General features: G+C 34.7%; 3 protein-coding genes across 3 annotated transcripts; 2 read left to right on the top strand and 1 right to left on the bottom strand.

The window, feature by feature from the left end:
- Positions 1-907: 907 nt before the first annotated feature.
- On the bottom strand, positions 908-2,922 carry LOC136812151 (uncharacterized). Its single transcript, XM_067068620.1, has 2 exons — positions 2,804-2,922; positions 908-2,233 (listed from the first exon to the last, which is right to left on the bottom strand). Exon 2 carries the CDS (start codon positions 1,943-1,945, stop codon positions 908-910), a length of 1,038 nt encoding a protein of 345 aa, XP_066924721.1. The 5' UTR covers positions 1,946-2,233; positions 2,804-2,922.
- A 1,461-nt stretch (positions 2,923-4,383) lies between these two features.
- LOC136812150 (uncharacterized) lies at positions 4,384-6,823 on the top strand. The gene is made up of 3 exons (XM_067068619.1): positions 4,384-4,787; positions 4,981-5,631; positions 5,813-6,823. Exons 1-3 carry the CDS (start codon positions 4,384-4,386, stop codon positions 6,696-6,698), a joined length of 1,941 nt encoding a protein of 646 aa, XP_066924720.1. The 3' UTR covers positions 6,699-6,823.
- Positions 6,824-13,004: 6,181 nt separating this feature from the next.
- Positions 13,005-19,988, top strand: LOC136812183 (iodotyrosine deiodinase-like). The gene is made up of 5 exons (XM_067068665.1): positions 13,005-13,084; positions 17,241-17,401; positions 17,907-18,161; positions 18,440-18,508; positions 19,052-19,988. The coding sequence occupies exons 2-5, from the start codon at positions 17,266-17,268 to the stop codon at positions 19,480-19,482; spliced, it is 891 nt and encodes a 296-aa protein (XP_066924766.1). The 5' UTR covers positions 13,005-13,084; positions 17,241-17,265; the 3' UTR covers positions 19,483-19,988.
- Positions 19,989-20,293: the final 305 nt, after the last annotated feature.

Raw genomic sequence — 20,293 nt, 5'->3', positions numbered from 1 at the left:
ATACAAACACCATAACACTGTAAAATTTTTAATATCAACTACACCTAACTCATTTATTACATTTGTCTCCGAGCCTTACACTGGTCGAATATCTGATATAAAGCTATCACAAATGATACAGGATTTCTTGATACCGTACCTTCACACACACGTATAATGGCAGACAAGGGTTTTAATATCCAAGATGAGTGTGTTGCTAGGCTTATCCATTTCCTTGTGCCTCCTGGACGAAGAGGCTCAGCACAAATGACCCCAAATGAAGTTAAGACTACCACCCAAGTAGGAAAACTGAGAATCCTTGTCGAACAGGTTATTAGACGTGTTAAAACATTTCGCATCATTGCTGAGGAAGTACCTCTTTCCTTGGTTGAACATTTGAATGATATTTTGATTGTTTGTTGTGGACTGTCCAACTTGAAAGGTCCAATTATTAAAGATCGTGATATTTAAAATTTTTCATGTTTTAACTTATATATGTTTTTTTTAACAGATATTTTACAAATAAAAATGTTTCATAAGCAACAAATATATTTTGTTAAACAAAAATGGATACCAAGGGAAAATATATCCTCTGTCTGAAAAAGCAACTAAGCTACAGCAGAAATTTGTAGAACCCTGTACACAACTTACACAATACTTTGAGGATATGTTTTCATATACACCTTAATATATTATACACATTTTTAAACATTTAAAAAATCTTGCTTTTAACAACAAGAAAGTCAACAATATAAAGCTTCTTGAAAAACTAAACCACTCCTGGTCAATATATTTGAGGAATAAAAAGTAGAAAAAATACTATTAATCTAGTTTTACTCTTCAAAAATCAAATATAAACAAGTTGAAAGTCTTAGAATTATAAGTCGTTGTTGAATTTAAATTCTAGGAGTTACTTTTTATTCTTTTGTTAGTACAATGTCAATTTTCTGTTGAATAGGCACTTTCCCAAGTCTACCAAGAGTAAAAGTATCATCATATTACTTCCAACTTTTTCTTCTGGTTTTTCGATTAATAATTTTCCATTGTCTGCTTCATTCATTCGATAAACATTTTTAAATAAAAGTTCTGGTACCATGTATGTTCTCCAAAATTCATCAAGATTTTTTAAAACAGAGTCCCAAAAGTCTTTATCAAAGTAGATACGTGAGCAATGATATCCTTTGAGTGTTAGGACAAAAAAGTCTGTGTAACTTCGCTTGGTGAGTGCCATTTGACCTTGTATTTGACAATAATATTCACTAGAAATATTCAAAATATCTTTACCGTTGATACTTTTTAAATGTTTGTAATTAGATGACGTTGGAGCTTGATTTCTTATGGAACCTGGACATTTTATCTCTACCAGTCCTAATCCATGACAATCACATTCAACCAGTAGATCTGGTGAAGCCCCAATCCATGGATGAGACTCCAAGATAACCAGTCCACTTTCCTTTACTTTCAGATTTTTGTGTGTTTTAGCGTTTTTAGACCTGTATATCTTTTTTGCATGCATCTCCATACTGATTCCGAATCTCATGTCATCTGATAGTGGTTTTTCAATGTATCCCATGAGGTCAGATACAAGCTTTGTATGATCTTTATTTTCATCCCTTTTAAGAGAGTTCATTTTTGTGTAAACTCGTCGAAATTTCGAGGCTGTAATTCGTCCTTTCCTTTGAGCGAACCATACTTTACTACTGCTTTGTTTTTCGGTCAAAATACACACAGATTTCATGTCTTCAACAGTCATTGATTTTATTTTATTGATATATTGTGCTGCACATTTGTCTCCATCTTTTTCATTAGCATATGTTATGGATTTATTAGCGATTTCTTCCAAAGTTTCAACGTGTTTTGTATTTTTATGTTTGATTTTTCTAGGTTTTTCTTTGCCTTCATATGTTTCAATAAATGTAGATTGTGGGACAATTTGTCTCGTTGCATTGAAGAGTTTCATTCTCATTAATTTTTTTGTTTGCTATATTCATTTTGAGAGGGCTTGGGGCTGGGTTATAGTTAATTCTAGCTTGTTGAGCTGCTTTTTTCTTTTTCAACGATGATTGCTCAGAAAATCTCTTGTCTAAACGATCCTGTTTGATCAAAAAATTCGATAGTTTTCCTGGTTTTACTTGCTTTTTGGTTTTTGGTCTGTTCCAATCACTAGGGATATCTGTACATGTTTCTTGCGTAATGCCCTGTAAGACTGCTGCCTCCACACGAAATAGAAGCCCTGCGACATGATTGCAGCTCCCTGAAAAGAAAAAAAGAGGAAAAAAGTAGCTTGTGGGAAGCAAAATCTCCCTCTATATAACATGAAACGTCGAGGGTAGAATTTTTCATTATTTACAAAAGTATAAAAAAATTCCAGACAAGGTTTCAGACGGCTTTTGATTTGTTTTGATTTTCTACGATTTTGATTGGATAACAGAAACATAAACAAATGTTTGGGTTTCCCTTTCAACGCTTTAATAGCTCTCTGATTGGATAATTCGATTCAGAGGAAATCCCATAGAAATTCCATAAATTCCGATGCATAAACAAATGTTTGGGTTTCCCTTTCAACGCTTTAATAGCTCTCTGATTGGATAATTCGATTCAGAGGAAATCCCATAGAAATTCCATAAATTCCGATGCCCATTGTTTTGAAATAAGCGGTGAATACTGATTGGTTTATAAATATTTCTCGCAATTTGATTGGTTTTAAAAACAAAAGAAAGCAGCTAGTATTCTCAGAAATTCTAAACTTTTTTTTTACTATCAGAAAAAAAACATGAAGTGAAAGTTTTTTTTATTTTATGAAGTGAAAAGTTTTTTTATTTACCTAGCAATCCTGCAGTACAAGTGCAATAACCAGCCATTATCTTCCCTCCAGTGTCTGTTTTCGTCTTTTTTTCGACTACACACCACACATCATACTGCTTGTTGTTGAGTCTTTGTGAAGGAACACATTTAGCTTTTAAAAACACAGTATTTTGACAGTGGACTGATCTGATTTATAGACACTTCTCCAAGAAATCCATTTGAAAAATATCTAAAAGCTTTTCCTTCCTTGTACTCGCACTCAACTCGTTGCCACAAATCCTGTTTCGAGATGACTGATTTGTATAATAATATGAAATGTCCATGAAATAAATGCTGGGCCATGTCTTAATTCCTTGTTCTTCTCCAACCCAACCAGCTTTCATAGTCATAGGATCTGACAAGGATAAGTCCTCGAACTTCTTCTTGTATTCGGACAATAAAGTCCTTTGGCGATGCTCTAATTCGATGTCGACTGGCACATTTTCTTCATATGCTGTAAATGCCCTGAAGAAATGAAAAAGGATGGACTTTAGAGCTGCACTCCAGTTGTAAGAAACTAGTAGTAATGCTAGAGATAAATACCATGAAAAAGCATGTACAGTGATCAAAGTTCTTCCGTCTCAGACGGATTTCCGTCTCACAGAAATTTTGTCAAAGTTTTCCGTCTCGTCTCAGTTAGAAATGGTTATTTAGCAAGAAATAGTGATTTTACTCCCTGATAATTCCTTCAGAAAGAAATCTCGTATTAAAACTGTTTATGGCTGATATACATTTGTTTTCTAGTATTTATGGTAAGTTGGTAATTTGATAAAGATCTGTAAAGATCGAAATATCGTTTAAAAAATATGTATCTTTTGTTTTGAAATTTCCTGATTCACACAACCTTGGCTTTTTATGTTTGATTTATGGTAAGTTGGTAAGCAAAAGTTATTTTGATCCACGAAATATTATAACAGTCATTTCTATTTATTTTTTAGAGTTAAATTACGAAAAAAGTGATGAATATAAATTATATTAAATATCTACTAACGGAAGTTTGAAGAATGGATTCAGAAAAGTACATAGTGTTAGAGACAACGTGACATACAAAGTTTTAGAGCGTAAAGGAGAGCAATGCGACTTGGAAGGTACAGTAAAAAACAAATGGCGTTGGTGCTGGTTAGAGGAGAGAGACTTGGGACCGCACAAAGACTTTTTGTCAGATTACATCGTCAAGATAAATAAACCAGGCTATGCATATTGTACATATTGCAAAACGCCAATATCATACGGTTCTGCGGGTAAAAATAACCTTCGAAAACACGCACAGACTAAGGAAAAAACATAAGAAGGAGAGAGAAGTTAGAGTTAGTAATACATCCCTTCCAGTATCATATTACGAGCCTGTAACGAACACTGATCAACAACCCACATGCCAATTGCCTTACGGAGCAGCCGATAATGTTCATGACAAAGAACTTTGCGACTCTGGAAAGGTTGTTGTGAAGAAACCCCTTGTAAGTCTTCTCGACCGGAAATGTAATATAGAAGCGTATATATAGTATCGTTTATTTGTGAACACAATTTACCACTCTCGGTTGCTCCTCACTTAACACAATTATGCAAAGACTTGAGTGTAGATTCAAAAGCTCTGAATGCAGTAAATATCAGTGCGACTTCAGCAACTTACAAGATTGTGGATGGTCTCTTGGTGTTCATAAAAGAAGACAAATAATCAGTAATCTACGAAAATCACCTTTTTCCATTAACATTGATGAATGCACCGCATCAAGTGGTATGAAAGTCTTTACAATTCTTGTCTCATATTTTGATGAATCGATTGGTGAATGTGTTGTAGAACATTATTGCTCTTTCGAATGTATCAAAAACCAATGCTTTAGAGTTGTTCGAAGGAATCTGTGTGATGTATTTGCCAAAGACCAAATTCCATTTGATAATCTGATTTCCGACCTCAGTGATTCAGCAGCTTACATGCGTGGTGTAAAAAGTGGAATCGAGAAAAGGTATGTCTTATGAAGGTGCATGTCTTATGAAGGTGTATGGTTTCGTCTTGTCTTATTGATAATTTTCCTCTCGGTTGTTTGAAGAAAAAGTTAATCACGTCATTTTCGAGTAATTTATCTTATATGGCTAATCATTCAACTCTATTCAATACAGTATTTGTTTTAGACTATGCTTCATGTTTCATCTTTTTAGGCTCCGTGATAAGGCCCTGCATTTGCTTGATATTGACGGAGATTTATGCCACAAAGTTCACAATGCTGTTAAAGTGTTTTGCAAACCCTTCAAACAACACATTGAAAGTTTATGGCGTGATATTCACAATGACGTCAAGTTCAGTGCGGATATTAAGCAAGCTCTCCAACATATTTGTCTTATCATTGGTTCTGAATACCACAAGCCTAGCGAACCAGTTGCACATCGGTGGTTATCATCATATAATTCAACAACCCAAAATTATCCTATGTTTAGTGCACTCTGGTTGTTGTATTTCAGTTGGATGACCAAAGAAGATCGCCTTCTTTACAAAGATGAGAAAGAACTACTCACAGTTGATGCCAGCAAGGAAGGCAAACAAAATATCATTGAAATTCAAAGCACAATGCGAAAGAAAGGTCTAACTAAAAAAGGCAAGGAACGAAAACAACGCATCTTTGGAAAATTGATACATAGATGTGACATGACTAAGCTTGTGGCTGAATTCTATCAAGCAGTGCTTCCTTTGTTCAAATCTTTTGTCCTGATCTTTCAACAGAAGTCACCACAAGTGCATAGACTTCATAGCAGTATTTCCTCTGTCACTCGCGAATTCTTTGCATGTTTCATTGGAGCACAGCACTATCAAAGGTATATCTATTCTTTTCCAAAATGGTTGATATCCTTAAAATGCATATCTCTAACTTCTTTTGACCCGGTTATCTAAATGATTTGATTTCACCAGTAAGATATTTTGGCAAATCAGTCTGTTTAAAGCTACTTTTAAGGGTTAGAAATTAAAGAATTGTGTTTAGGATTTGATTTCATGACATTCCCTAAAGAAAATGAATCGAATTCTTTTTAAAGGTCTCACCGGGTCAAAGCTTCAGAAAGTTGACGTGAAGGGAAATTTACGAAAAAGCAAGCACATCTATACAGGCACAATGACGAGAACGCTCGGTAAGAAATTAAAAGAAGAAAAAAAGATTGAGACTCTCAACGAATTCAAAGCATGTGTTAAGGAAGCCTACGTTGAAACAGCAATGTACATACAGAAGAACTTTCCATTATCTAATCGTGTTTTACAATGCTTGGCTGGGCTTGATCCTAACCACATCGTATCTGGAAAGTCTTACATTCACCTTAAAACCCTTTCCGACTTCTTTCCCACAATCCTTGGCAGCGAAGAAGATCGAGAATTGTATCTAAATGAAGTTTCCCGCATTCAATTGGACGATGGTCTTCCATCAACTACCAACGAAGCAGGAAAAGATATTCGTCTTGATCATTGGTGGAACAAGGTTTTTTTAACCAAGAAATACCCTGTTTTATCGAAAGTAGTGAAAGCTTGTCTGTCAATTTTTACCGGCCCTCAAGTGGAGTCATCTTTCAGCAAAATGAATGACATCATCGACCGCAAATCAAACCGCATGAATGTGGAAACTTACGATGGTATCATGACCGTAAAATACAGCTTACAGTCGAAATCTTCCTCTGAAATTTACCATCGCAAAGACCCCTTGTATGATCCCATCAACTCAAACGCCGTTTATTTTGTTCGCACTGCAAACGCAAGATATAAAACTCGAATCGCCAAAAAACGTAAAGAGAAGAGTGATTCCAATAAAGCTTTAGGGGCAAAGGTAAAATTAAATTTCAACAAGCGGCAACTGACAGTGACTTTATCTACAGTACAGCATGACAGTATGACTAACTGATTACCGACTGACATTTTACTGAATCGATGAATATGTTGAATAAGGAGATGACTACAATTAATAATTGTTAAGAATGACGTGATCAAAACTTTCAATTTTTCTCTGTACTGTTTTGCTTATTTTGAATGAGTTAGTTATTGTTTCATATTAGAAAATTCCAGTTGAAAGGAAGAAGCAGAAGCAAAGCGTGCACAAAGTTGTTGAAAACCATTCGGGAAGAAATTTGTGAAAAGGTTAAGAAATCCATGAGAATCGAAAACAAAGAAAACGAAAGAAAAGTTCCACTGTAACAGCAGAATCTGTTTCAAAATCCGAAAAAAGAAACCGAGTCAGAAGTTTTTCCAGCGAAAACGAAACGAAAAAAAGTTCCACTGTAACAGCGAAAGAATCTGTTTCAAATTCGAAAGAAACCGAGTCAGAAGTTTGCCAGCGAAAACGAAAGAAAAGCTCCACTGTAACAGCAGAATCTGTTTCAAATCCGAAAGAAAACCGAGCTAGAAGTTTGCCAACAAAAAACAAAAGATTAACCCTGGAAACAAATCTTCCCCTCAAAAGCAGCAAAAACAAACTTTAGTCTCTAGCTATTTCAAGTCCTTTTAAATCCAATTGCTTGTTCTTTATCCGCAACGAGGATCGTATTTTTGTTTTGTTCACTCCATTTAAAATGTCTACGACAGGGCTGATTAGTTTCATAGTTTTTTTGTTTACTTAAATGCTAAACCGAAAAGTCTATCGCAAGTTGACAGTTTGAAATTATATAGGATGACGTTGCAGCCTCGTTTTTTATCTTAACATTTCTATCAAATTGAGCATCTTCAAGTTTTGTATATACGCAATATGACGTTCATATCTACTTTTATATTTTGTTTTCTATTCATTTTACAGCGATTTAAGACATATTTTCGCTGTATGAAATTGTATAGGATGACGTTGCAGCCTCGTTTTCATCTTAACATTTCTATCAAAGTTTTAAAAATTTATATATACCTTGTATATACATAGTATAAACGTTCATGTTTCAGCCTATTTTCGCTGTATAATAGGCATTTTAAGAACATTCTGAGTTGTTTTAATTAACGAATTTTAGTGCCATTTTAGCCAATCTAGGGGGTAAAAGATCTGAAAAATTTCTGGCCCTCGGCCCCAACCATGGTGGGGCCTGCGGGTGTCACTATATAACAAAATATCTCTGTTAGGAAATTTTCCGTCTCACAGAAAAAAAACTGCTTTGACCACTGGGAAGCCCTACTCTTTGAGCGCCTGCTGCAAACTATACGAGTTTCCACTTTCGTTTTCAATTGATCGAAATTTTCATGATATCACACGGAACCGTAACCGTAGCAACAAGCTACTTATGAATCCGTGTATTAAACTAATAATAAACTCTTTAAATATCGAGTCAAGCATGGTTGGTATTACAACATACCTGTAATTTCTTGTACGGTGCCAAATTCCACCACTTCCACCTTAACCATCTTCCTCTTCCAAACCACTTGGATCTTATCCCCGACTTGAGCTCCTTTGTAATACGATGCCCAATCCGACTTATAATTATTTCGTTAAGAAACTTATAACACAGCACTTGATCACTCATTTTGATTATTGAAAAATTCGATTAAAAAGTTACAAAGTTGTAATAATACTAACCAACGAAACACTCAAAGCGACTCAGAGAAAGCAGTTTCCCGCCAAAAAATCTTTTTTTTTGTCAAGCACAGTTTTGTTGATTGTATGCAAGCCATTTTCCTTTATATCTATACTTTACCCAACTGTCTTGTTTTTTTTTATAATCAATATCAGTCATATATGGAGGATTAACATGCTAGTAAATGTTATGGATAATAACACTGAAGTTGCTCTTAAATACTAAAAAACTGCCATAAAATAAAACTCTTTATATCTCTCTAAAATAAGAACAAATAATGTCGTTTTTTGGGTTTAAAGTAAAATGAAATAAATAACGAAAGATGTACGTGGTTGATCAAAATCATTCACTGTTGATCAATCTTCACTATCAGCTGCTTCATCCATCCGAGCTAGCTTCGACTGGAAATATACATATCCCTAAATCAAAAGAATTCTTTACGATTAATTTCAAATGAATAATCATCTTAGCTCGAAAATAGTTTCTCTCATAAAATGGGAAAAATAAAAAAAACTGGCAGTAGAGAAAATAGGCGAATGACTAAACATCTGTAAAACTCGAGTAATTAAAAAATATCTACAATTTCGTTCATATATAATGAGAATTTTTGATTTTTACCACAGCTTGAACCTGTCTTCCCCCTTCCCCCCTTACTACAATGCTGAAGGAAGACTCTGCCAGTCCTTTTAGGCTTGAATCTTCATATCCAGCATTGTAGTAAGGGGGGAGGGGGTATTTTCGATAAAGTTGACTGTAATTTTGAAAATTCTCATAATTAATGCACAAAGTTGTCTATTTTTTTAAAAAAAAAATTGAAAGGACTCTCCCTACTGCGTGGTAAAAAAATTTTTTTAAAGTGCGTCTGCAGTGCTCTGCACGTGGTCGCGAGTCAATAATGGCGATTTTTCCATAATGGCGGACTTGGAAAATAACAAATCACAGCAAAAGTCATGGGAAGCAACTTCCAAAGCTGCAAAGTTGAAAATAGCTAACTCTACTGGTCTATAAACTTCAATTTACATAAAACTATTTACATCTTCTTCATATAAGACAAATAAAAACAGTCGTCGGTTATTGTTCTTTTGATGTTGGCAATTGAATTTTTGTTGTTGTTCTTGTTATATTACATTTTACGTGACTTACTGAACCTTACGTTACTTGCTTTTAACTCGGTTCCTTATTAAGAATTTGTTGCACGGTGGACGGGCGTCCACCGTTAACATTAAGAGATAATATTTTTTTAGACTTATATTTTTATGGTGGACACCCGTCCACCGTGAAAAATTTTTTTTCCCTAAAAAACAAAATTTCTCAGCTGTGCCACAAAAAAATAATTAAGCAGATTTGAGCAGGGCACAGACTGTAATTATGATGTTGATATTCTCATAGCTATATTTTTTACAGGCTATGTCCTGGTTTTTATTGTGTTATTTTTTAGCATTTGGAGTGTATATATTTGGAGTTATTTATTTCCTTGCAAGAATACTATAAAAAAAGCAAACCTGTTACTATACTTAGTACTTGGTTCTTTGTCCACCATTCTTGATGATAAGGTCTATCCGCTTGTCCATACTCTCAATGGTCTTGTTGATCGGTTCAACCGGGAACTCCATCATAGTCTTCTGAACGCGGGCCACAAATTCTTCTTCTGTCTCCGAAGTGATCTTTCCATCAAGGGCCTGACGCTTTAATTCCTTCCCAACAAGATGAAAAAAGTTTTCTATCGGGTTCACATCCGGGGACCGAGCAGGGATGCAGAAGAGATGGCCACCCAGACGACCAATTGCTCTTGTGGCGCGCTTTGAATTCTGAACGGGGCACCCATCCTGCAGGATCCTTTTTGCCTTCGGGTTGTTGCTCAATGAAAATGCCAGAGGGAAATCACGCCTCACCATCCTTGCAAATTTATATCCATTCAGTCGGAAATCAAATTCTTTGCACAACACCACCCCTTTGTTGTATGAAATTGCGACCATAAACTTCTTCTGGGTTGTTCCCTCCTTGCTGCCCTTGGTGGTACACCCAAAACTCAACCCTTCATTTTTCGTTCTCCACTCTCTCGCTCTCGGGGTCCTTGCCTGATCCAGTGGGTTCTTTTTGTAAACAAATCCTGTCGCGTCTAAGTAAAAACTGATACCTTCCTTCCAAAAGTTTGGTCCCAATCCCAACCGCTTAACTTTCTTTGCAAATTTGAGCCTCTTTACCAGGTCTTCTTTCTTCAAAACTCCCTTTCTTCTAGTGTTGCGGTAGCCATAGCCCATTCTTCTGAGGTAACGTCGAAACGTTGAATTGCTGGTCTTCTGTCCTGTGCTATGCGCTTGCAGTTTTATTGAAGAGAAAGCCCCCTCACTGCTTCGCAGGACAGAGATCTGTCTCTTCACCACCCGCAAGTCACGGTCATCCAACAAGCGCGGTCTGCCTTTGTTCCATACACGTTTGTCATGAGGATCTGTTCCATCAAGCGGCTGTTTCGCATGTTTGTACAGCGTTGACACAGGAATATTTGCAAAGCCAGGGAATCTCTTCTTGTCATTAATGATCGTCTTGACTTTGACACCACCATACTGCACCAGTGCCCTCAGTTGACAAGATTGCCAATATGATAATCTATCTGGCATCTTTGTTACTTTACTTACTTTGTGTTACTTGTGTAGGTATATATTTGTATTGATTTATTATCTATTTTTGATATCTAGCTAAAAATAAAGAAAAAATAATTAAATGTGTAAAGCGCAACAAAAATAAGCCGATGAACTTAACACGATAAATTCACATTTCCAAAACAAAGTCTTAAACATCTAAAAATGAGTCATTTATTATTCACCCTGACCAGCCAGTAAAGCAATAAAGACCATAAGTAATGCTAGAAGACACCTCATACAAATCCAAGCACTCATAGATACCTATATTAAAAAAAAAAAAATTTTCAAAATTAGTTCAAAAAATTTCTAAGTCCTTGAAAAATAAAGNTCATAAGATCAGGTGTTTAGAAATTGATCCAAATTCAACGAGGGAACTGAGAACTAGCCAAACTTTGCAATTTTCGTGTTTTGAATCCTAAATAGGGGAATTTCCCTAATTAGCATCGAGGCCACGCCCTTTTTGTCAATAAATTTTGTCAACGATTAATCATCGACATGTCCGGTCATAAGATCAGGTGTTTAGAAATTGATCCAAATACAACGAAGGGACTGAGAACTAGCCAAACTTTGCCAAACTTTGCAATTTTCGTGTTTTGAGTCCTAAATAAGGGAATTTCCCTAATTAGCATCGAGGCCACGCCCTTTTTGTCAATAAAATTTGTCCACGATTAATCATTGACATGTCCGGTCATAAGATCAGGTGTTTAGAAATTGATCCAATTACAACGAGGGGACTGAGAACTAGCCAAACTTTGCCAAACTTTGCAATTTTTGTGTTTTGAGTCCTAAATAAGGGAATTTCCCTAATTAGCATCAAGGCCACGCCCTTTTTATCAATAAATTTTGTCCACGATTAATCATTGACATGTTTGGTCATAAGATCAGGTGTTTAGAAATTGATCCAAATACAACGAGGGGACTGAGAACTAACCAAACTTTGCCAAACTTTGCAATTTTCGTGTTTTGAGTCCTAAATAAGGGAATTTCCCTAATTAGCATCGAGGCCACGCCCTTTTTGTCAATAAATTTTGTCCACGATTAATCATCGACATGTCTGGTCATAAGATCAGGTGTTTAGAAATTGATCCAAATACAACGAGGGGACTGAGAACTAGCCAAACTTTGCAAAACTTTGCAATTTTTGTGTTTTGAATCCTAAAAAAGGGAATTTCCCTATTCAGCATCGGGACCACACCCTTTTTGTCAATAAATTTTGTCCACGATTAATCATTGACATGTCCGGTCATAAGATCAGGTGTTTAGAAATTGATCCAAATTCAACGAGGGAACTGAGAACTAGCCAAACTTTGCAATTTTCGTGTTTTGAATCCTAAATAGGGGAATTTCCCTAATTAGCATCGAGGCCACGCCCTTTTTGTCAATAAATTTTGTCCACAATTAATCATTGACATGTCCGGTCATAAGATCAGGTGTTTAGAAATTGATTTAACCTCAACGAGGGGACTGAGAACTAGCCAAAGTATGCAATGGGCTTGAAATTTGAATCCTAAAAAGGGGAATTTCCCTAATTAGCGTCAAGGCTACGCCCATTTTTATATCAATTTTTGTTTAGAACTGATCTATGTTATGTAATCTTTCAAGATCTTTTGGTTTGAAGTCAATATCTTTTTTTGATTTTTTTTTACAAAGCTTTTTACGAATCCTGAATCCGAATCCGAATCCTTGAATCCGAATCCTACAATCCAGCGAATCTACCGCCCTTTCTTTGCGGATTTTTCCGATTTTTTCCTGTACAGTCACTCTTCGTGTTTCACATTTTCGAAAAATTTGAAATACTAGATAGATTGGAAGCTCCCTAATAAAGATTTTCTTTCTCATCCATAAAAGACGCTTATTTTTTGATACACATAATAGAAGTGAGCTGGAAATATGTACATAAAGTACGTTTGAGAGATACGATAGGTTATAAATAGGCAGATTAAGTGCCTTTTAACCTAATCACTTCTGCGACTTTTGTAAAGCATGGACCACAGAATTCTTGGCAAAAAGCAGAAAGTCTCTGTTGTCTGTCTCTCTACACAAATGACAAAAGCTTTTACTCTCTTAGTATATCGCCACATCGCAAAGTCTTGAATCTGGTAAACATTTTTTTATGATTTAATATTATCTTCTGTTTGAAAATCCGTACCTACCACAAATGTCTTTTCTTTTCATTCTCCATATCATAGACCTTTTTTCAAAGAGGATGTCCTGTTGAATAATTATGTAGTCTAGCCATAAAAACAATGATACAGCCATGCATAATTACTGTATCATGCATATTGTAATAATTATGCATGGTTTTATCATTGTTTTTCTGCTGGACTACATAATTATTCAACAGGGTGGCCTCTTTGAAAAAAGGTCTATTTGGCAACTCACTACACTAACCTCACTATCGATTTTCCCCATGGGAAGTACAAAACGCCTACTACCTACACTACTTAATACTTACATACTTACTACCTACTACTTACTACCTACTGTAAAATAGCTCAAAACGGCTCGAAATTACCTTTAAAATATTCAGCATGTTAAAATGAGCAAAATCTGAAACTTTGGTGGTAAAAAAGTTAAAACTTCTTCTTTTATCGTACTTTGAAGACTTCAAAATAGTTTCTCTCTTTTATTTTGTTTATGACTTTTTCCCGCGCTTTTTCTATAAAGTTTACAGACGCACTTCTTTGTAGAAGAGAAAAGTATTTCCTTCGCACACTTTATTCATGTCAGTTTTATTCATGATGTAATCTTTTCATTGATTGACACTCCGAATCAAAACATTTGGCCGCCATTATTGGTGACAAAACTAATGCCTTCCCCAATGTTTTTCAAGCAAGGACCCCCGGAAAAAATAAAAAAAGATTAATACAGAAGTCCAAATACTCCAAATCAAAGAAAAAACTCTTTCATTGAAATTCTTTAAGGCAGGCATCACAAATAACTTGTGTTCGCGTCGTCCGACCGGCTGATGATTTTTGCTAATTTTCCGACTTTTTTGCGTCGGAAAGTCGGAAAAACGTCGGATTTTTATAAGTATAATATAGTCCCAGCTTTATCCCACTTTTAGTGAACCTTCCTATACCTTTTGTCCTTCAGAAAAGCCAAAAACATTAGCCTTAATTCTTTGCTTGCAGCTCCTGTAGCCAGTAGTGTGACCCCCTGTATTATTCATTTTAATTCTCCCTGGTGGTTTTTCAATTAGAGATACCACTTTTCTCGCCGCCATCTTGAATTTATGTCACTTTCTCTTTCTCTAGTCCAATAAGACACGGCAATTTGAGTCACGTGAGTCAAATCGCGTGTCTTATTGGACTAGAGAAAGTGAAAGTGAAATCGCACGATCTAATTGGATGAAAAAAATATTGTGTGAACTGGGGCTGAATATAATTCTTATTTTAAATTCAAGATGGCGGCAAGAAAAGTACGTCTTTTTGCTTTGGAAAAAATGTTGTAAATTCTGGTTGATTTTAAGGTTTTTTCCTCTCTTCTCTCATTTACTTTGATCAGTATAGGCTTCTTCAATGTTTTGGGAAGGTAAGTTTATAAAAGTTATTTGTTTTTCGGTGTGACTCTAGCGTAGCTTTTCAAATTCCCGATAGATTTGATTTTTGCCCGACTCATGGTTTGGAAATCTATTTTTCCGACGTTTTTTTTGCCGACCGACCGACCGACTCGTTTTTTAGACCTAAAAACGACGCGAACACAAGTTATTTGTGATGCCCGCCTAATCATCTTCAATAGATTTCCAAAAGATATTTAATTCTATTATATTACGTCAGAAGATATTAAGCTTTCTTTTTCGGTTTCAATACAAAATATGTTAGCGGGACAATTTTTTTGCCACCAATAATGGCGGCAAAGTTGTTACGTCACATCTATTGTTTAGGCGCAAAGATTACATCATGAATATCATGAATTTATAAGAATCGATCAATCTAAAAAGTTAAAATACTTTAAGTAAGTAGAGCCCTATGTTTCACTGGATACTTGCTGAAAATCCTTTGACATGTCTTTGACATTTATTGACAAAATGACCCTTTTGAACCAAACTATTGACAGGGTCGTTGAATATGACCTTTGTAGACTTCATTTTATGTAGCAAAAATTCTTATTGTGCTCAATAAGATGCTTTCAGTATCGCAAGGTAGAAATTTTCAGTAGGAAAATACTACAAAGAGCTGTTTCAGAGGTGTCAATTTGACCATGTCAAAGTATTGATGAAATGAAATTTTTGATAAAAATATTGACACAGTTATAAGGCCCCCCCAGCGGACCCTCAATTCATGCAATCACGCAATTTTTTTCTCGAAATTCACGCATTAATGCAAATTTTCCTCGAGTTTCACGCAATAATCCGGTTTTTCAGAAAATCAGGAAATTTTCGGGAAAAATCGGGGAAACATTGGAAAATCGGGAAAACAACCCATAATTGGTGGAAAAAAGGAAAAATTCATGTATTCACGCACAAAATAGCCCAGATTCACGCATTCACGCAATCAAGAAGTGGATTTTCACGTTCACGCAAGTTTTTTCAATTCACGCATTTTTTTTCAATTTTCACGCATTCACGCAACCGAAAATGCCCATTCACGCATTCACGCAAATCGCTGGGGGCCCCAGTTATTGAATATTAAAAGCTTCGCAAACCAATTCCAAGAAATATTTTGGCACCATTTGATATGATGCAGATCATACAAAAGGATAGAGATAGATTGACCCCTATTTATATTACAGAGACTTTTTTAGACATTTACATGTATTCTTATCGTCTTATAATAATTATGTCCATGGAACTTTTCAAGATTCCGCTTTAACTTTTCCGTTTAAGAGTCATAAGAGGGAGTATGTTTAGGAAAAAGGAAAGTTCTTATAATAAGAGTCATAAGAGAGAGTAGGTTTAGGAAAAAGAAAAAATCAAGATAATGGCCTTTTGTTTTATACTTCAGTATACTTATATGAGGCGAAGAGAATATTTACTCATTACGTAAATATGCTAAATATTCTTTTAGATAACACTTTTTCAAGTAAATATAAAGTAAAGACTTGTGTTTTAGCATTCAGATATTACAAAACCAATTTTTTTAGAATAGAGATTTCGAACAAGCGAAGGAGAGTTCTGGTCTGTAAAGTATACAAACTGAGTAGGTAGTAAGTAGTAAGCAGTAGGTAGTAAGTATTAAGTAGTAGGTAGTAGGCGTTTTGTACTTGCCGCATTTCCAACGCAAAAGGGCTAGTTTTCCAAGGAGGAGTCTCAATTTCACAAAAATGTAATTTCCACGTATGAATTTTTTACGTTTTCCAAATTGTTTGGAGAAACACACATTTTCAATGCAAAAAGACTTAATTTTCAAAAAAAGCTCTTTGATCAATGCGCTACCTTAATTCAAAAGGGGCCTAAGTCCAGGTACCCCCCAGTTCAAAAGGGGCCTAAGTCCATTTTTATGAAATTTGAGATCTTTAGTTTTTCTCAATCTCTGGCTCATTTGCTCTCTTTTGATGTACATAACAAGTAGTTTTTGAAGTTAAAACGGTTCAAAACTTCATACTGAAGCTCTGATAAAAGTGATGTTTAATTCAAAAGAGGCCTAAGTCCATCATCTTTTTACAATTAAGGGCCTAAGTCCATCAACTTTTTACAATAAAAAGGCCTAAGTCCACCAAAATAAGTTTGTTAAGTTTTGAAGAGGCCTAAGTCCAATTGAATTGCAAATGGGCCTAAGTCCATGCATCCTATAAAGTTTAATTGAGTTTTTCTTTATTTTACTGAGATTGTCTTTTCTCTTTATCTTGAATCTAGGTGTAAGTGGTTTTATTTTGGAGTGTCATATGTGCAGGTTTTGAACTCTAAAAGGCAGAAATTAACCCTCACACGTTTTTCAAAATTCATGTTTAATTCAAAAAAGGCCTAAGTCCACTCTGCAAGATTTACTAAGTTGCACCTGTTACATACAAAAATACATTCCTTTCAAACGAATGCCTTTTCATTGGAAAAACAACTTATAGCTATGGCTTTCAGAAAACATTTACTTCAAAGCTTTACCATCAAAAATGGTTTCAGAATCAAGGAAAAACTTTAATTGCAATTTTCTCAAAATGACCCAAATGGACTTAGGCCCCTTTTGAATTAAGGCTCACAGGACTTAGGCCCCTTTTGAATTAAGGTAGCGATATGGATCTTTGAAAAGACAAGATTGTTAATTTTTAAGGAGATTTTCTTCAGGAATATGTAGATTTTTTTCTTCATGTGTTGATCAGATTTTCAATATAGAAAGTTGAGGAAATGGCAGGTACCATAGATAACATGATTACAGCTGTCATAAACCTTGTGAAAACAAATGGAATAGCATCATTGATTATTATTGTGATTGTGATTCATGGTTTCACCTCAAAGATTTTAGCATGGGTCAATAAAAAAGGTATATAATAAAATCATATTATGTAAATTAAGACATATGATAGAAGTGCTGGCCACCATGGAAGTATTTTCCCAGGAAATCCTTTATTGCAAATTTAAAAATAAAAAAAGGGGTAACTCAAAATTGGGGGAACTCAAAATTGGGGGGTTACTTTTGAATTCTAAAAATTTTTCGGGTACCAAATTGATTGGGGGTACCTAAATTTTTTGGGGGTACCTGAACCCTATGATGACATTATAAAGATACATCAAGGCAAATGTATCTTACATCTTTCAAGAGGTACTTTATATGTTTTTAAATTGTTGCATTTAAAAGAAATGTCTCTAATTCATTCTTAACCAAAAAACTTTTATGTTTGCTGCCAATTAAAAGTGTGTTTCCATAATCTAGTATTGCATTTGGGTTCTGCTTAAAATGATTTTTTATCATAATACATGAGAAATTCCTTCTGCAATTCATCATGAATCAATTATGAAGGCTTCTGTTAAATTATTTCTCATCCAAGATGAAAACCGTGCTCAAGGAGGGTCGACAGAGAACAACCAGGAGAAGATCACAGATGATACCAATGAACATTTGTTATCGCATGGAGGTGAAGATTGTGATATGGTTCCATACAAACAGACCACTTACAGTGAAGATGAGATGAAGAAAAGAAGTCAAAGTTTTTATGAAGATATCAACCATAGAAGGAGTGTACGATTTTTCAGTGACAAAGATGTACCCATTGAAGTCATTGAGAACTGTATCAGAACTGCAGGTGCTGTTGTTTATGAAGCAATTTTTGGGTTTGGGTTTTATTTACTATGAATTGAGACAGTGAAAACAGAGAATTTAAATGTGCAAATAGATCTATTTGTTTTTCAATGGGTTTTAGAAATGAGTAACATATTGGGACAATGTTTCAAATCAAAAATAAATGTTTTCACCATGCAGAAAAATAAGGATGATCTTATTGGAAAGTGTATGATATATGATTATGTCATGATAAGTCTCCCTAAGTAAGTAACATAAGTAGTTTCGTTCTACTCATTTTAGGAACTTCACCAAGTGGCGCTCACATGCAGCCTTGGACATTTGTTGTTATAAAGCAAGCTGACATCAAAGGTGAACACTTTATTGTAAATTTGATAAAACTAATTTCTACTCTATAGATATTTTATGTTTTAATGTTTTAATCTATTATCAGATGTCCATCAGGTAGGCATTCTAATTCGCATTGGCATTTGGCTATTGCCGACACAAATGCCAATTTAAATTTGGCTTTTGCTGACGTGAAATGTGCTTACTGTAAATAGAAGCCATAATTATTTACTAACACAAATAAATCTGAATTAGAAAGGATGCTTAGGTCTGTTTTTATGGAACAACACTAGGTTTCATTATCAAGAAAATGTTTGGTTGTGTCGATGGTACTCCTAAAACTTCACCCTTTTTGAATTTAGGTGTTTGGCAACGAAAGCAATATGCAAGTGAAATCCAAATTAATGTATATAATGTAAATTAATCACATTCCTCATAAATTTTAGGTATGTGTGGACGTGTGGACCTAGTTTATTATTGTCAATAGGAAAAATTAATTGTATAGATAATCATAACATTATACTCTTAGTTACTTTTTACTTTTATATTGGCTTTTGTTATTTGCAGCACAAATCCGCGAAATAATCGAAGAAGAGGAGGAGATCAACTACAAAAAGAGAATGTCTGAAACATGGAAAAAAGATCTCAAACGACTTCGCACTAATTGGGAAAAACCATACCTTGAAACTGCTCCTTATTTAGTTTTGGTTTTCAAGCAAACGCATGGTTTAACTGAAGATGGGCAGAAGATTACACATTATTACACTGAAGAAAGTGTTGGTTTATCTTGTGGTTTATTTCTTGCAGCTGTTCAAAATGCTGGCCTTGTTACTTTAACGTCAACACCAATGAATGCTGGTCCAAAGATTAGGATGTTGTTGAACCGTGGCTCGAATGAGAAATTATTCTTATTGTTACCTGTTGGTTATGCAGCTGACGATTGTAAGGTTCCTGATTTGAAGAGGAAAAGCTTAGATGAAATTATGGTATTATTTTAGAAATGACATTTTGTAGTGTTAAAATATTTTGTACAACTTGGTATTTATACATATTCTTTTGACTATTTTTCATATGATCCCCTTATTACCTCATTCTAGTAGACTGTACATTATGAAATCCTTTTGTATTTATTTTAGGTTTTGTTCTGTTGGTGCATTAACTAGTCTTGATGGTATTTTGTAAAATTCCCAACCCTATTCGATAAATCAGTATGACTGGAAATACCATATTTATAACAGTTTCAATATGCTTTATCTTAGGAGGGTTTAGGAGATATTGTTTTATTTCTTAGGGAGTCTACCTAGATTTTTTTGAAAAATTTCTCCAGAGATTATCCAAGCTTTTTTGCTTACATAAAGACAGTAAAATTTATTAAAGAACCTCTAAAAGGACTGGAAAACAGTTTCATTTTTTCCATTTTGTGCAACCCTATTGTCAACTTGATTTTCAATATTCCAAGAATATAGGGCGATTGTTTACAGAAATAAAATTCCTTTTTATAATAGATTACCTGTAGTTTACTTCATACTGGGTGTTAAAAAAAAGTGTACAAGTTCAAAGATAGTTCTCTTCTCAAGTGTGAAGCAAATTTAAAGTTTTATGGCTCAAAATTCAAGTTAGCTTTTCCTCTTTTTGATGGTGAAACGTTTAGATTTATTACTTCTTCAGTTTTGTCACAATCTTAATCCAAACTTGTATACTTTTTTGAAACACCTGGCTGGTACATTATAGTCTGCCAAAAATATTGTTCTAACCCTTTGCAAAAACATCAAAAATCAATTGAAGAATTATTAGAGGTTTTATCATTCT

Source organism: Clytia hemisphaerica, unplaced genomic scaffold (assembly GCF_902728285.1).
Source record: "Clytia hemisphaerica strain Z4C2 unplaced genomic scaffold, Clytia hemisphaerica genome assembly, whole genome shotgun sequence".
Taxonomy (NCBI): domain Eukaryota; kingdom Metazoa; phylum Cnidaria; class Hydrozoa; order Leptothecata; family Clytiidae; genus Clytia; species Clytia hemisphaerica.
Note: the sequence above shows the minus strand (reverse complement) of the source record. Positions and strands in the feature narration are given on the sequence as shown.

Bases quoted from the DNA above. Each gene is read 5' to 3' on its own strand.
- LOC136812183 (XM_067068665.1), top strand. From the start codon at position 17,266: ATGGCAGGTACCATAGATAACATGATTACAGCTGTCATAAACCTTGTG. The intron at 17,402-17,906 runs GTATATAATAAA...TTCTCATCCAAG, and splicing joins AGCATGGGTCAATAAAAAAG to ATGAAAACCGTGCTCAAGGA. The intron at 18,162-18,439 runs GTGCTGTTGTTT...TACTCATTTTAG, and splicing joins GAACTGTATCAGAACTGCAG to GAACTTCACCAAGTGGCGCT.
- LOC136812151 (XM_067068620.1), bottom strand. From the start codon at position 1,945: ATGAGAATGAAACTCTTCAATGCAACGAGACAAATTGTCCCACAATCT.
- LOC136812150 (XM_067068619.1), top strand. From the start codon at position 4,384: ATGCAAAGACTTGAGTGTAGATTCAAAAGCTCTGAATGCAGTAAATAT. The intron at 4,788-4,980 runs GTATGTCTTATG...TCATCTTTTTAG, and splicing joins AAAAGTGGAATCGAGAAAAG to GCTCCGTGATAAGGCCCTGC. The intron at 5,632-5,812 runs GTATATCTATTC...GATTTCATGACA, and splicing joins GGAGCACAGCACTATCAAAG to TTCCCTAAAGAAAATGAATC.